Source organism: Augochlora pura, chromosome 1 (genome assembly GCF_028453695.1).
Source record: "Augochlora pura isolate Apur16 chromosome 1, APUR_v2.2.1, whole genome shotgun sequence".
NCBI lineage: Eukaryota > Metazoa > Arthropoda > Insecta > Hymenoptera > Halictidae > Augochlora > Augochlora pura.
Window position 1 is genome coordinate 2,908,398 of NC_135772.1, and position 15,378 is coordinate 2,923,775.

The 15,378-nt window shown below is 40.4% G+C and overlaps 1 protein-coding gene across 4 annotated transcripts in view; it reads right to left on the bottom strand.

The window, feature by feature from the left end:
• Positions 1-1,542: 1,542 nt before the first annotated feature.
• The window catches only part of Fdl (fused lobes), a 42,478-nt gene continuing 28,642 nt past the window's right edge, over positions 1,543-15,378 (bottom strand). Inside the window, exons 1-7 of one of the 4 annotated variants that reach the window (XM_078190947.1) lie at positions 13,238-13,407; positions 9,792-9,935; positions 9,281-9,379; positions 5,449-5,711; positions 4,489-5,100; positions 2,980-3,709; positions 1,543-2,645 (exon numbers count right to left, since the gene is read on the bottom strand). In XM_078190947.1, the coding sequence (XP_078047073.1) occupies positions 2,498-2,645; positions 2,980-3,709; positions 4,489-5,100; positions 5,449-5,711; positions 9,281-9,379; positions 9,792-9,935; positions 13,238-13,329 (2,088 nt within the window). In that variant the 5' untranslated portion in view covers positions 13,330-13,407 and the 3' untranslated portion in view covers positions 1,543-2,497. Of the gene's footprint in view, positions 2,646-2,979; positions 3,710-4,488; positions 5,101-5,448; positions 5,712-9,280; positions 9,380-9,791; positions 9,936-12,206; positions 12,294-13,237; positions 13,408-15,378 lie in introns of those variants that run through there. The other 3 variants (XM_078191206.1, XM_078191121.1, XM_078191036.1) reach the window with 3 other exon arrangements.

Below are 15,378 nucleotides of genomic sequence, written 5' to 3' on the forward strand. Positions count from 1 at the left end.
GCTCGCGCGACACAACGAAGCTTCAACGCGCGCGCACCACGAGTGTAAGATTACAATTGGAAAGGCACTTCGAACGAAAAGCATGGCGTCGTGCTACGGCGAGGCGTTCCGCGAGGCTCGCGAATCCTCGAATTGACGTTCATTCGCAATGTCGAAACCTCTTATTCATTGAACAGGGAAAAGAAGAGAACAAGTGGTGGAACGAATTGCGCCTTTGTGGCGGAACACGGAAAATTCCTTCCCGTCGACGTACAACCCCTTGCCGTATTTTAATGAGCCTAGTTCTTCATAGGGGTTTTTATTAATATTTTAGTAATTAACACGCTGAGTGCCACGACGATTTTTCAATATTTCTTATCGCAGTAGGATAGTTTACATTTAGAACATATCCTATAAGTATCCTATAAATCCCTATAGGCATTTATTCAACACGTTACGCGCCAAGTCTGTTTCGTTTTCTTTCCTTTTTAAATAAATTTTCTGTAATTCCACAAATAACCATTTCAATGTAGACAAAAGCAATATTCTTCCTTTTAAAAAATTATTACAGAAAAAGTGTTCATGCAGCTATGAAGAATATAGTACGGCAAAGGGGTTAATTAAATCGCTATGATCTAGGCGACGGTCTTTATGGCTACCAAGGAGATCGGTCTGCCTAGTCGATGCCTACTAGTGCCACCTAGACACGTTCTCGCCGAGTATAATTCATTTCCAACAGCTCGTCTCGCGATCATTCCGCTCGGCAACTCTGCTATTAACCCTTTGCACCATAATAACGAGTCAGACTCGTGATGAAGATTCCATACAAGCTCTATTAATACATTCAGCGCCGACAATCGACCACTAAAATCCCTACATAATTAAAGCAATTTATTTAATTAAAGCGAAACTAGAAAGTTAATATTTATAACAGGAAGTTGCATTAGAACTCTGTAACATTTGAAACATTCTAGTCAAATTCAATTTGTTCGAATATATTACAATAAAAATGTATTCTTGAGATTGGACAGAAATTAGTGTCACCCATATTTGGCTGACGCAGCGCTCAACGTGTTAAATATGAATATTATTAATTCCTTCCACGTCGAAGTGGAAATAAATTCTTCGATTATCGAAGTATAGCAACGAAGGAAAGTATAATAAATATAGATATAGAATAAATATAGGAGAAAACAATTATCTGATTCTATTAGGAAAATTATTAACTACGAATAAGGACTAATCGTCACAGTATGAAAGAAACTATAGTGCAAGGGGTTAACAACAACGCCCTGACTGAGTTAGAAGACTGAACAGTCATGAAGTATATGATCTGTTTTTTAAACTAGACGGCTAGATCTATTGAACTCTCGACCGCGTTACAAGAATTGTCGATGCTGCGGATACGGATGGCAGACGTCGCCGGCGGATCAAAGCGAGAAAGAGTTGAAGAAAGCGACGGCGTCGAGAAGCCACGTCGAAATGGAAGATGGTGTCGGTTAGAATCTTCTTTTTCTAGTTGATCTTGTTTATCTAGGTGATCTTATTTATCTTGTGGATCTTGTTTATCTTGAGGATCTTGCTTATCTTGAGGATCTTGCTTATCTTGTTAATCTTGTTATCTTGTGGATCTTATTTATCTAGTCGATCTTGTTTATCCTGCCAATCTTATTTATCTCGTCGATCATATCCGCAAGGAATCAAAGGACACCGTTGGCTCGGCGTAGGTTCGACGTAACGGCACTTTGCGACGAGGGTCATCAGCTTCGTAGAATCTTCATATGGTTCGACACCAGGATCTTGACAAGCCTCGATCTTCTCTTCGATAAAATGACGTTTGGCTCTCCAGGGCAACACCGTCGAAGCTCCCACACCTGACGGATCTCCTGTCCTCATAAAAGTCGACGGTAGCGGGTCGTAGCGAAGCAAAGCCGCGCCAGTATTTTTCAAGCAGAGCTGATGGTCACCGACGAATGGGGTTATCTTCGTGAAAGCTGCAATGACGAGTCTCCGCGCAAATTAATGGCGAATTTCGGCCATTGCCAGCATCGACTACACCGGGGAGATAATTATCATCGATCGGCGATGCTTTGTCCTAGCAGCATTAGAAAGCCTTTCCAGATTACGCTGCACCGTTTTCTCCATCATCCGTTCAATTGGATCTTCTCTATCATCCGTTGAATTGGATCTTCTCTGTCATCCGTTGAATTGGATCTTCTCCGCCGTCATTGTTCCAACGGCCAGGTGACACACTCCATGATTGATGCAATCTGTGACGAATACGACGACACGGTCCAGCATGTGAGGACATTATCTACAGTGCTGCGTGCCGCGGGCTCGACGCCCTCGACACGGCATAAACCCCTGAGAAAGGGGTGTTTTACGCGTACTGTTCGGTGCCCTGGGCTAACGCAGCCCCAGGGTAATCTCGCCGTAAAGCCGCCTCTCATTGGGCCTCGTAGCAGCCGCGCGTGCGGTACCAACTGAACTCGGTGATCAGATTCGGACTGACGAACGGTCAAAGACATTTCCCCGGGTTCTGCGAGCACCATTGCGGCCACATCGCCTCGGTTTTCAGCCCTCGGCTGGCGAGGAGCTCCACGTGGCTCGCCAGTCTCGTGTACACGCTCTCGTCCGTCGAGTAACCATTCGTCGGCAGATCGCTCCTGTGTAAGAAATAGTATCATGATTAGTCTTGTCCGAGGGAGTTCAAAGATTCAAAAATTCCAAAAACGTGGAATTTATAAAATTATTTCGAAAACCAGTTGCTTTTAGTGAAACGTTTTGTGCGAAGCTTCGAAATGAGATTGTACTGGGTGCTATTAATTTTGGGTATTCGTCACTTTCACTATCGCAGCGTTTCCACAACGTCTATCCTTATCATTGTTACATCTGTTCATATGAACAGTACAATCTCATTTCTTTCCCCGTGCCGCATTCCCTAACAGCACCGGTTCCGCGAGATACAAGAATAGCAATTTCTCGAGTTTTGATACTCACCATAAGCGTTCAGCGAGAGCCGAAGCCCTAGGCCATAGTCGAGGTCCTAAGGAAGCGTCGCCGGTCTGCTCGCTCCATATCGCCGCCTCGCCGCCGATAACTAGGTTCAGGTGCTGTTGAGGATAGTCCCTCCACGGACGATGATTGTAAACCGTCTGCCAGGTGCGATACTCTCCACAAGCCGCTTCACCAGTCTCTCTCCACCTGCCGAATCCGCAGTCCAGGTACCAAGCATCCACGTGCGAAACAATCACGCGAAAACCGTCCTCCAACAAATCCGGCGTTTCCGGCCAGTTACTGCCGCCCCATGACTGGATCACGTGGATCTTCGGGTCGAAGTACATGGTGATGTAAGGCCTCTTGGTCAGCGGCGAGCTCCACAGGATCACCGCTTTCGGCGTCTCGTCCCGGTTCGCTTTGACTAGCCTCTGCAACATCTTCGTCTCGAACTCCGCCCACATCGCGTGATGATCCGTCATGTTCTGCGCCTGCATCGCCGCCGTGATGTTGCCGTACTGCGCCCAACAGTCGAGGTTCACCTCGTCCCCACCCAGGTGCACGATGTCGCGGATCTCGGTTAGGTCGAGCAGTTCCCGGTACAGGCCCTCCAATATTCTGTAAGAGTGCTCGTTGATCGGGTTCAACTGGCCGCAATTCGGCTCGCCGCAGTACGACGACCACGGCTGCTGATCGACGCACAACGCCAGCTCGCCGTAGCCGTATTCCGTTCCTGGAGCCAAACGTGTTCTCGAGCTTAGTGTCTTGTTAGCCAAGGTTTTAGGGCGATGGTGTTAGGCGCGGTGTACGGATTGTGCTTGGCTGGAGAGAGAGTGTTTGTAGGGGCGAGGGAGAAGCTTGGTGGTTGATTAGTGTTAGATAACTGTATTGGAAAAGAATATGGTGATGGAAAGAGAAAGGTGGAAAGTCTGAAAGTATAATTGACGAGGCGAGAGTTATAATATTGTAACTTTTCGCGCTGGAAGCCATTTTAAGTCTGCAACTAAAATAGCTATTTTCATTTCATATGATTTAATACAGGTTACATATATGAATTCTTGTGAGAAGTAAAACTGTTACAGTTTTAACAGTTTTTTTTAAATAGCGAGGTTTGAATTATGTTAATATTATTTTGGAAATGATGTAAGAATTTTCGTTGGTGTTTTGGAGGCGTCACTAGAGTGCAAACGGTTGAGATATAAGCAGAGTAATAATAAAAATTTAAATTACTTCAAAAATCACTAGTAATTAATCACAAATCAGCAAAACTATTACAATCAAAAAATATATATAATATAATCGTTATAATAGTAAAGTTGATGGTACATCAAGAGCTTAATAAAGCTAAATGAAGTCTCAATGAACACCCTCGTTAAGGGGTAGCCGTAGCGTATAATACCAAACCATTCGCAAAGCGCCAAAACGTAATATCACCCTCGTAGAATAAAATGATCGCTATCATGAAGGCGGTCTTCGAATCGCTAAGTTATCAAAGGAAAACAGCCGACTCACCCCATTGCCATCCAGCGCCGGCGTGCGCGGGCGAATCGATCTCGACCAGCACCCGTACGCCGCGGATTCTCGCGTAATCCGCTAGATCTTTGACATCGTCGGGCGTGTAGATCTGATCGCCGCTGTAAGCGCCCCACCTGGCCATCTCCGGGAACTGGGCCGAGTCGAAGGGGAAGCTCTGCGAGTCGGTCAGGTGCCAGTGGAACGTGTTCAGCTTGGACGCGGCCATGCCGTCGATCACCCTCTTCAGCCTCTGGATAGGGAAGAACTGTCTTCCGGTGTCGACCAGCAATCCCCGATAAGGAAACGCCGGTTTGTCCTCCACGGACGCGCGCGATAACACTCGCAGACCGCCTTCCCTTCCGACGAGCTCGTCCCACCAGATCATTTGTCCGAGCGTCTCCAGGCCGTGTCTGACGCCGAAGTAACTGTTCCCGGTGATTCGAGCCTCGAGGACTTCTCCCTTGTGCACAATCTCCAGGGTGTAGGACTCGTCCGTGTCCAAACCCGGCCCGATCGCTCGACCGTTCCCCGCGCTCAGATAGATCGCGAACGTCTCCACGCCGGATCGACTCTTCGCGTTCGCCACCTTCATCAAGCTCCTCACGTTCCCTGAAGCAGATTCGTGGAACATGATAATCTACTGTCCCCGAGAATTTTGGAAAATCTCTGCCTTTCAACTATTCTCTATCGACGATGGCAGTCTTTGCACGATTTTTAATTTAGTTTTAATTTAATTAATTTTAATTCAGAGTCTTAAAAGACAGCGGTCTTGATAGCTTGCATAATATTTTTACACAGTCTCTAGGAAATTTTAAAAATCTTAAACAAATTTAGTACTTCTGCTCTAAGTGTTGAACAAATTTTAAGATCTTAAACAAACTTAGACCTATTGTCCTAAGTTCTGAAAAATTGTCTCCGCTTCTAGGGGTGTTCAAAAGCTTTTCTTTCTGATCTTACCGATGAAGACGTCCTTCGCGTGCTCGAGCAGGTTCTTCGTCTCCTGGTCGCTGGTGTTCACCGTGACGAACTCGATCTGCTGATAGTGTATGACCACGCTGTCCTCGCCGAGGATGATGTTCCCGGTCGGCCTGGGCCAAAGCAGCCGAGTGTTGCCGCCGCAAAGAGCGATACAGCTCGCCAGAGATGTTCGCGACGATCTGACCGCTCTTCTCTCGCATCGGCCGGCCACGCAGGCCCAAGACCACGGGCTCTGGAATGTCCTGTACTCGCAACCCCGGGCAAAACAGAAACTTCTTAAGATTGTCCGTAGACGAACCGTGACATGCTGTTAATCGTGTACGGATAAAGGTGGTGCACCCGGGGAAGTCGAAAGCTTTTTAGGCACCTGAAGACTCTGCGAGCGACGATTTCACCCCTTGCCAGCGACGATTAACCCTTTGCCGTACTTTGACGAGTCCGACTCGCCATTATATAATCAGTAATGATGGAGATTACTACTGATAAATTATTAAATATGGATCTTATTCTGTTATTTAAAATTAGGACGAAATTCTACATCCCTTGTTATTAATATTTAACCCTTTGCAGTCGGAGCCATTTTAACTGGAAATCCAAAATATTTCTTCAGACTTACCTGGAGTATTTTATGCATTATAAAATTGAATTTTATGACAAATAATAGCTCTTAACAATTTTTTAAATATTAGTAAATTCGATAAAGATTATTTTCAAACGTGGCACGATAATTTTTAGAGGCGCCTGCGAGTCGCTATTCGACCTTCAAAGGGTTAAGTATTCGTGTAAATTCAGGCACGGAATAAATGTTAATGTTCTGTCTCAACTGAAAAACAACTGAAAAATTCCTAATCGCGGTGATTGCGAAGAAAATGGTACGGCAAGGGGTTAATATGGTCGCGACATATATGGTACATATACATAATGCAGGTACGACTTGATTAGGGATGCAACGAATTGCTAGGAAGGTTTAGAAGGTTTAACGAAATGTTTAAAAACGCGGGAGGTTTATTTGTCATTTCGAATAATAGCAGAACTGTCAGAAATATTTTGGTATTATTGTATCATTTAAAGAAAATTCAAGTCATTCTATTCAGTTTTAAAAAAAGTCATATCATTTTAAGAGATTCAAGTCGTATTTCATTTCAGTCACGTATATTTTTAATAAAAAGATGTATGCTATCATACGTGTTTCATAATAATTCTAATAGTAATCCTTTAATTTGCTCAATTGATTGCTTATTCTTTGAGACGCGCACAGAAGCAGCACATTTAAAAAGAAAGCACAATATTCGCATAACGCGAGGACGTTCAAGTGCCTAACAACCTTTCCCAAGTGACAATTTCTCTAAAGTAATATACAGAGTAGCTTACACGCTAAGGATTAGTAGGAGATATACCAAGAGAGCATACGCAAGCTGCATTTGTGAACAAAGTATCGGGTTGGCAATTAAGTGATTGCGGATTTCGTTAATAGACGGTCTTAGCACCATCTTCTATTTCATCAACGTGTTCAAAGTAATTAAGTTATATCGTTTTCTTGCTGTCTGGACTTTCATCTTGAATTTAGTAAGAAAATTGTGCCGATTAGTTATTTAGTTTCGTTTTTATCACTGTTCGAAGCTGGAAGAACAAGAAACACATTTTAGACATATTTTATTGTATTATTTCCAAAAAGGCAGGATTAAAAAGCACCCGATCTATATTGTTTTCTTGCTGTTTGGACTTCCACCTTTAATTTAGTAAGAAAATTGCGCCGATTATTTAGTTTCGTTTTTATTACAATTTTCAAGATTTTATTACAAGTTTCAGATATATTTTATTACGATATTTCCAAAAAAGCAAGCGTCGCGAGCACGATTTTTATGTTATATACAGTATATTAAAACGAAGCTTTGAAAGAAAGGCAGTGGCAAAATTGATTCGTCTGATTGAATAAACTTATATTTTTCAGCGAAAGAATTGAATTTTCCTTTTTATTTCAAATCCGCGATTACTTAGTTGCCAACCCAATACATATACAGGGTGAGCTCGCTAACGAACAACTGGAAAATTGTCCACTGGATTCGGGAAACCTCAATGTTTAAATAATTCACATCCTCGACCGAAAACTCGAGCTTCGTCATTAATATATAAATCTTGCAAGTCTCTCAAGCTGTCACTGCATTAAAGCAGCGACTATTTCAACCAGAATCGAAAATCGATGATCGACGAAGTTCTTCGATAAAAAAAACATTAAATAAAAATCGGAGACAGAGTGGGGGAAGCCTTAGATGCATAAATTAGTTACACCATGCAAACACTAGGTGTGACTATCAACGCGGTTCACGCAAGACAGGAAATAGAACTCGCCAAGTGAAAATAGAGGAGAGCGGACCGGCTAACCAGTTGTTGCTCCGCGAGAAATAGTCGGCGGTTGTTTTATACGTAAACATATTGTACGTGCCGCGTCTATGTATATATAATATGCCGCAGTCGCTAGATTGAATTACAGTGATAAATATTCATGAGGCTGCTATCCACGGGCTGACGTTTAATTTACGAGTATTAATTTTTCTTCGAGGATGTTCCAGATAACGAGATCCAGCCGCGGAGGATCCAAGCTGTAACCGTTCGAAAGGCTTTAGCATACTTCGTTTACGATAAGAAATGTACCTTGCTTTTACTATTAATCGAACGTCGAGAAACGGATATGTAATCGTCTTTTTATCAAGCGAAGATGGAGTAAATTATATTCGAAAAGATTTCTTTAGCGTCGCGTTGATTTTATTGGCATTTGTAATTTGCAATTGCAGCTTTATTTATTCAGTTCTGGGATATGGTTAAATAATTCGATAAATTTCCAGAGTTGACTGTCAAAGTTATGCTATTGGCTGTGAAAGTTGTGTTATTGGTTGTCAACTATTTTTCCTTGATGATAATAAAATATAATAACTGGATTGCGAATTTTATGCTTTAATGAGAAAAATCAGTAAATTGCGATACCCTTTGCGAATAATTTTAATAAATTATATAAATCAGCGCCAGCGCCTTTTGAAACAGTGCTGTATGCACTGAGATATCCAATACTGTGAATATTAAAGCAAAATTATTATTTTTAAGTGATCGTAACAATTAACAATTGATACTTATTTTAGACGCCCTTTTCTCTCTATTTAACCCTTTGCACTCCAGTGGCGCCACTAAAAATTGTTATTCCATTTCTCAAAACAATTATAATAGTATCAGACTCGTTTATACTTAGAGATTGTTAAAATACCAAATATCGCGCTAACAAGCACAATTTCGAATGCATAAATCGCAATAAATCCTATAAAATAGAAATACTGTCCATCGAAAAATGGCTTCAAGTGCAAAGGGTTAACTCGCGTTAAATTTAAATTAGCCTTTTAAATTAGCCTTCGAGCTATAAAAAATACTATTCAATTTATTAAATTAATTATTATAGCTCTGGCCTGATAACAATTGCCAAGGGTAGTATTTTATTCCCAATCACGTACGAAAGCCTGAACATCGGAACGAAGGAAGCCACCACAGGATGTTCGACAAAGTTCACAGAGCCGACAAAAGTTGTACAGACAGAGAGAAGGAGAGAGACAGATACGTCGAGAAAGGCGTAGGAGGTTTCTACGGTCAGCTTTGTACATATACATGCAGGGTAACGAACGGCCCGAAAATCTCTTTTCGCGAGAGGGGAGGCAGGTTGGTCGAACACGGGGGACTCCTTTATCTTTTTTTTTTTTCGCCTCGAAGGAACAAAGGAAGCTTTAGCAAGTGTACTGTGGTTCACCCCTTTGGTATAGGGGAATGTTACCTAGGCTCTTCCAGATATTCGTAGAGCCGTTCCTCCGGTCTCTTGGTGCTTTCATTACCGACCAGGAACGTAACCAAGCCTCGTTGCAACTCCTTCAGTCTTTGATGCGCGCCGAAGTCGCCGGGAATGCAAGGTAATTAACGAAAAAATAAAAAAAAGAAACACACAGAGAGTTGCGGTAACCAAAGTTAACGTGGTTGGGGAGTGTGTGTGTGCGTGACGGTGTGATCGTTCGGTATGAAAAAGGAGACGCCGATAAGGGGAGGGGAAAGAGAGATATATAGGTGAGATGACTCCAAAGGGATTTGCTCTGCCGGGGTTCTTTGACCGATCGAGTGGGACTCTCTCGTGTTGTTCTCTCTTTTTTCTTCCGGTTCTCGTTTTCGTTGCCTTTTTTTTCTGTTTAATCGGAACGATCGGACTGTGGCCGATATGATGGGGGAGGAGGTTGACGAACGATCGCTGGATCGAGGTAAAGGGGTGACGGGAGAATAGTCGGCGGAACACTTACCGGCGAGACGAGAACGGCTGCAGGGAGACGAGGGGCGGCGCGTGTGCGTACATCGCTATGAGCAGCACCCCGGTCATCAGGACCAGAAAGAGGAGAATCTTCCTCATCCATCCGCTCGGCACGCTACCCAACATCCTGGCGAATCTGCAACAAAAAGATATAATTAGAATCGCGAGTCACAGTGCTATAATCGCGACACACAGTGACTAGAATTTCGATACACAGTGGCTATAATCGCGACACACAGTGACTAGAATCGCGACACACAGTGGCTAGAATCGCGACACACAGTGTCCTTCCAATCCTCAAATTAAAGGATCTTTCTAATCGACGATTAGATTAGGGTTAAACATCTGGATAAGACAACCCTTAATTGCTACATTAGGCTTACCAACGTGATTTTATTATCACTAGCTTAGAATGAAATATTAACAAATCAGTTATAAAGAATCAATAACTAATCTCTGGATAAATATTTATCCGAAATAATTATTCAAATTTAGTCGCATATTTTAATCGAATATTTTAGTCGGCTATTTTAATCGAATATTTTAAATGCATATTTTAATCGAATTTTATTCACTGTTCGCCGTAAATTATTCTATAAATTTATTCGAACAATTCTTGATTTAAATAAAGGTTGTAAAGTTACAAGAATAATGATGTGAACGATCGATAGTCTCTAGTATTATTTAGATTATTATTCAACGCAAAAGCAGCAGTTAATATCCGAAATTCGTGAGGCTTATCGGAAGAAATATTTTTACACACGGTATTATACATATATCGTGTCGTTTCTTACCGGCTGCGCTCGCTTTACTGTATGTGCCAAGCACAGTTTTAACGACTGCGATTTATTTAGCGATAACTTGTTATCTATACAATCGTAAAACTGTATTCTAAAAGTGGTATTTTTGAAGTTGGAGTTGTTGACTGTGATACAACGTATCGAAATAAAAAAGACGGAAGAAGATATTGAAAAGAGAAATTGATACGAGGGTCTCAATTGTGGAAATACCAAACATTATATATTTAATATAATTTTAGTTAATGTAATTCTACTTAATATAATTTTATTTAATATAATTTTAGGTAATTCAATTTAATATAGTTCTATTCAAAATAATTCCATTTAATATAATTACACTTAATGTAATTCCATTTAATATAATTCCATTTAAAATAATTTCATTTAATATAATTCCATTTAATACAACTCCATTTAATACAACTCCATTTAATATAATTCCATTTAATATAACTCAGAAGAGATATCTAAAAATAAGATTAACATTTTTGCTATATTATGCTTCGCCAAAACACCTAAATGATGCGAAAATGCACCCTGCGAACTTTCAACTTCTACCCCACGCGATCATTAACCTGTCAACCAGGTATGACGAAATTTTTCGTCATGCTAATAGTTCATCATGCGAAAAGGTGTTCGATTTACGAAGCAGCAGGCAGTATATTACCTGGAACGAAGCCATAGAAAGAAGCTAAATCTGTTTACTTCGTAAAACTGTCTGAACTCAGCCCTGAATCGAACTTGATCAAACAGAATTAACGTCCACGCCCGACCACAAATGCGACAGGCTAAACTATAATGCTCAGTGTTTGAGTAAAACAGTATTGGAAAAGTAGCTCTCGCTGATGACTACGCGCGGATTAGGTGCATTGATAGCGCTTACACGCTCGCGCCAGATATCATCGAATGTTTTAGGTTTCGTAACGTTGCACAGTGATCCTAGGAACTGAGGAATCAAAGCTTTTAAAATGAAATTAGCCTGCTGTTCGGAGACATTTGAAAACCTCTGTTTAAATAGGGGAGACTTTACTCTCCTTGATAATTATTGAACATGAACGATGATTAATAGAAAATCATTTGGACGAAATAAAAGTTTTCTGCTTCCTTGAACATTTGCTTTCAATCTTTCGTTTTTAATTCCTGTATTGAGTTTGTAAGAACTGGACAAAGAAGATATAAATAAAAAAACAAAAAGAGTAATAATAATAGTAATAATAATAATAATAATAATAACAACAATAATAATAATTTTTTTAATATCAGAAGCAAAGCAAATTTCGGTTAACGCTCTAGATAAGAGTTCTCTACGTGAAAAATTTATCAATGCGAAATCTGTACAAAAACCGATTTCGTTATCTCGAATGTTTGTCGTAACAGTGGAACCGTGACAAGATAAGTACACGATTAAGCACGTTATCTAATTGCTATTAAATAACACACGTCTCTGACATATTTTCGAATTGCAACGCGGAAGAAAGAACACCCTCTTCTTATTTATTTATTAACCGTAATAAAATTGTTAAGTCCATTAAAATAGAGCAGCAAGAAGACTCTTAATAATATACAATTAACGTTTGTTGATATATTAACTGGAAAATATCTGTTACCTTGAACGAAAGACACGTGGACGTAGTCTAGAACCAAAGCTGTTCTTGAATCGATACGAACGGCCCAACTGGCAATTCTATTATCAGTCGCAAAATGTATTGCTTTTTATCAAAACAATATCCTATGCTGTCGTCGCCGAAATTTAATCGCGATTGCGAGGTCCCGATGTCAGAAGCGACCGAGTAAACTGAATATGTTGCTTCCTCGTCGCTGTCACTCGTCGAATGTTTAATGCAATAACGGTAATGCGATTAAATTATTAACCCTTTGCACTCGAAGACACGGAGACATCGCTAAAAATTGCATCACTTTTTGCACAGATTTTTATTAAAGTTATTAAAGTGGTTTATATTTAAAGCTTGATTCATCGATTTTAAGCTTAATTTGATATTAAAAATAATGCGAAATTGAAAAATAATAGGAAATTGAGATACTATGTTTAGGAGAAGATAGTTTGGTATTGAAGTTAAGTAGACTCGGGTGCAAAGGGTTAAGATGTTGAAGGGTTTAGCGAGTAATGTATATTATAGGTCAATCGGTAATGAGATGCAAAATTCGCGGGGTTGAATCGAATACTGCAACGCAACGACGAACCAGAGCAAAACTATAATAAAATTAACGTATAGATAATAATTTATAAACTAAGATATGCTACTTGTGCTGCGAATTTCTTAAAACAGTTAAAAAGCTTTCGCAAAAATAATTTCTCCGTTTCCAGTTCCGAAAAATGAAAAACCCTTGATTTATTCCTATCCTAGATCGAAGGATCAAAGACGCCGATTTATTGCTTCAATAATTATTTAAAAAACAATATACCTAGAAATGTCAAAAAATACCTACAGAAAGTTACGAGAAAATTAATCAATCTTTCACGTTCTAAAAAAAATTGCAAATGTAATATTTAATTCTCACAGAAGCAACGAACAATCGAGCGAAACTTTCGGAGAAAATTATGAATTACTATCGCGAACTAATCGGAGTTTAGGGGTGCATATAAGGGGTTGAAGCTCGAAGATCGTGTTATAGATACCTTTTGGCGAAATTCGCGAGGAAGACATCGAATTCGACGGGGTTCCCCGGCCGCAGGTTAAACGGGTCGCCATGCCTCGGTAGCGCGCACATCGGCTAAAGGGGAGCGCGCGCGCTAAGGGACAAGTTGTTCCGCAGTTTGGCTCAAACAGACCGAGACTAACTCGCCGCCGGCGGCGAGGTATATTGCGTATCGAAAGACTAAAGTTTTCGTGTTAACGAACAACTGCCGGCCGCCGCGAATCGATTCAGACAAGCTGGCACGATAAATTGACTCCGAAGGACAAGCGGAAGTTACGCGCGGTAATTTTATGCAGACGCGGGGCCCGTCGCCGACGCGTGCACCGCGCCGTCACGAGGGGTGGAAAACCAAACCGTGCGTTTAACAGCCTTAAATACCTGCCGACTGACTAATTAACAACGCCTGTCGGCTTGGAAGCCAACCGGGGCGAGTTCGATTCTTTTTCGAAATTGTTTACGCGCGTCTTTATCGCAGTCGATAAATCAATATAGTTTTAGGCCGTTTTCGTAAATAAACTATAGATAGCAGCACCTATATTGTCCACGGAACAACTCCGCAGAATTGTTTATTTTTTAGTAAAGAATCATCGACGGTTTTCTATTTTGATTAAGCTTGCATTTTTAACCCTTTGCACTCGAAGCCAGTTCAAGCTTTAAAATAATTTTATGTAATATTTATTTTATGAAACCGAATCTCGTCACTCATATAATAGTTACACTTTTAACAATTTTTAAGCTTTGGCGATTAAAAATAATTTTCGAATGTGTTACAGTAATTTCAATGGCGCCGCAGAGTCGCCACTCGAGTTCTAAGGGTTAACAGCGCTGTTATTTCTATTGGTTTTAATTTTTACGGTATCTTTTAACTTTTCTTTTAATTTTTACATCTCGAAAAGAAATTTGAATATTTTACCATTTGTTCCGTGTCAAGTCGCCGAATATTATCGTGATCCGTTGCACTTAACGTGTGAGTGAGATGCATTGCGTGCGATACGCGGCGCTAGAAGATCGACATTGATTGCGATTTATACAGTTTTGTTTCGTCGGGAACATTAGATTAACCTGCGCGAAAGTCTGTACGATTAATGGAGCAATATATATATATATATTTTATTTTATTTTCAGCAAGGAATAGTTATAGCCAAGGGTCTCTAACGTCAAGCATCGATCTGACGATTAACAAGACATACGGTTGTATAACTTACGGTCGTAAAGCATAGTATATGAAAAATTCAGCCGCTTATCGATCATTTCGACGTTCGCGGTCAATGCAATCTGGTATTATCTTTCGACGATCTGTTCCGAGTGCATACGGTGCATCTGATATCACTGCGAACACGTGGAGGGATATGTTGGTAAGTATTTAAAATATTAAGAAGATGCAGAGAACTTTTTATTTGACAATTTGCAAAGCGGTCATTCGGTTGGAAATATTTTTATATTTTTCTAGCATTGGCGTTAAGCAATATTTATTCTATTCGTCGCGAAGTGAATCTAATATTTAAGAAATTATATAACTATAATTATTAGTATTTTATTATTATGTAATAATAGCTTAATAATAGATAGCAAATCATTGGTTGCCGTGAGCTGTTTTTTAAAAAGCTGTTTTTTAGTTAATAAAACGATTATAATTATCTAAACTACCTAAAGAAAAATTGTAGAAGAAAATTGCATGCATTGCTTCGTCTAGTATTACAATTGCATTATTTCATGACAATTTTAATTAATATTTTCGTTACATAGAAATTCTAGTAAGTAAAACTGACTTTAATCCAAAGCTAATCCAAAAGATATACAAGTATAGTTTGTACCCAGAAGGTGTATAAATAATCAAGAAGACACTGTATATATATTTTTGGCTTACTTTTGGCTTCTGTCGTTTTGATTGAACGCTGCGCGTCTTCTCGTCACAGAGTTTTCCTCGAAACGCGTCTGCGCTTAAATTTATAAGTAAAAACGACTTATAGAAACTCGGGTATATAAACAGGGTTTAGTTTTCTCCACGGTCGATCGAGGAACACGAATTATTTTCACCGGCACACGACATTATACGGCGCGCCTTGAAGGGTCGCGATACCTAATTGGACGAAAACGTCGCGGCCGCACGTGAGTCATGTA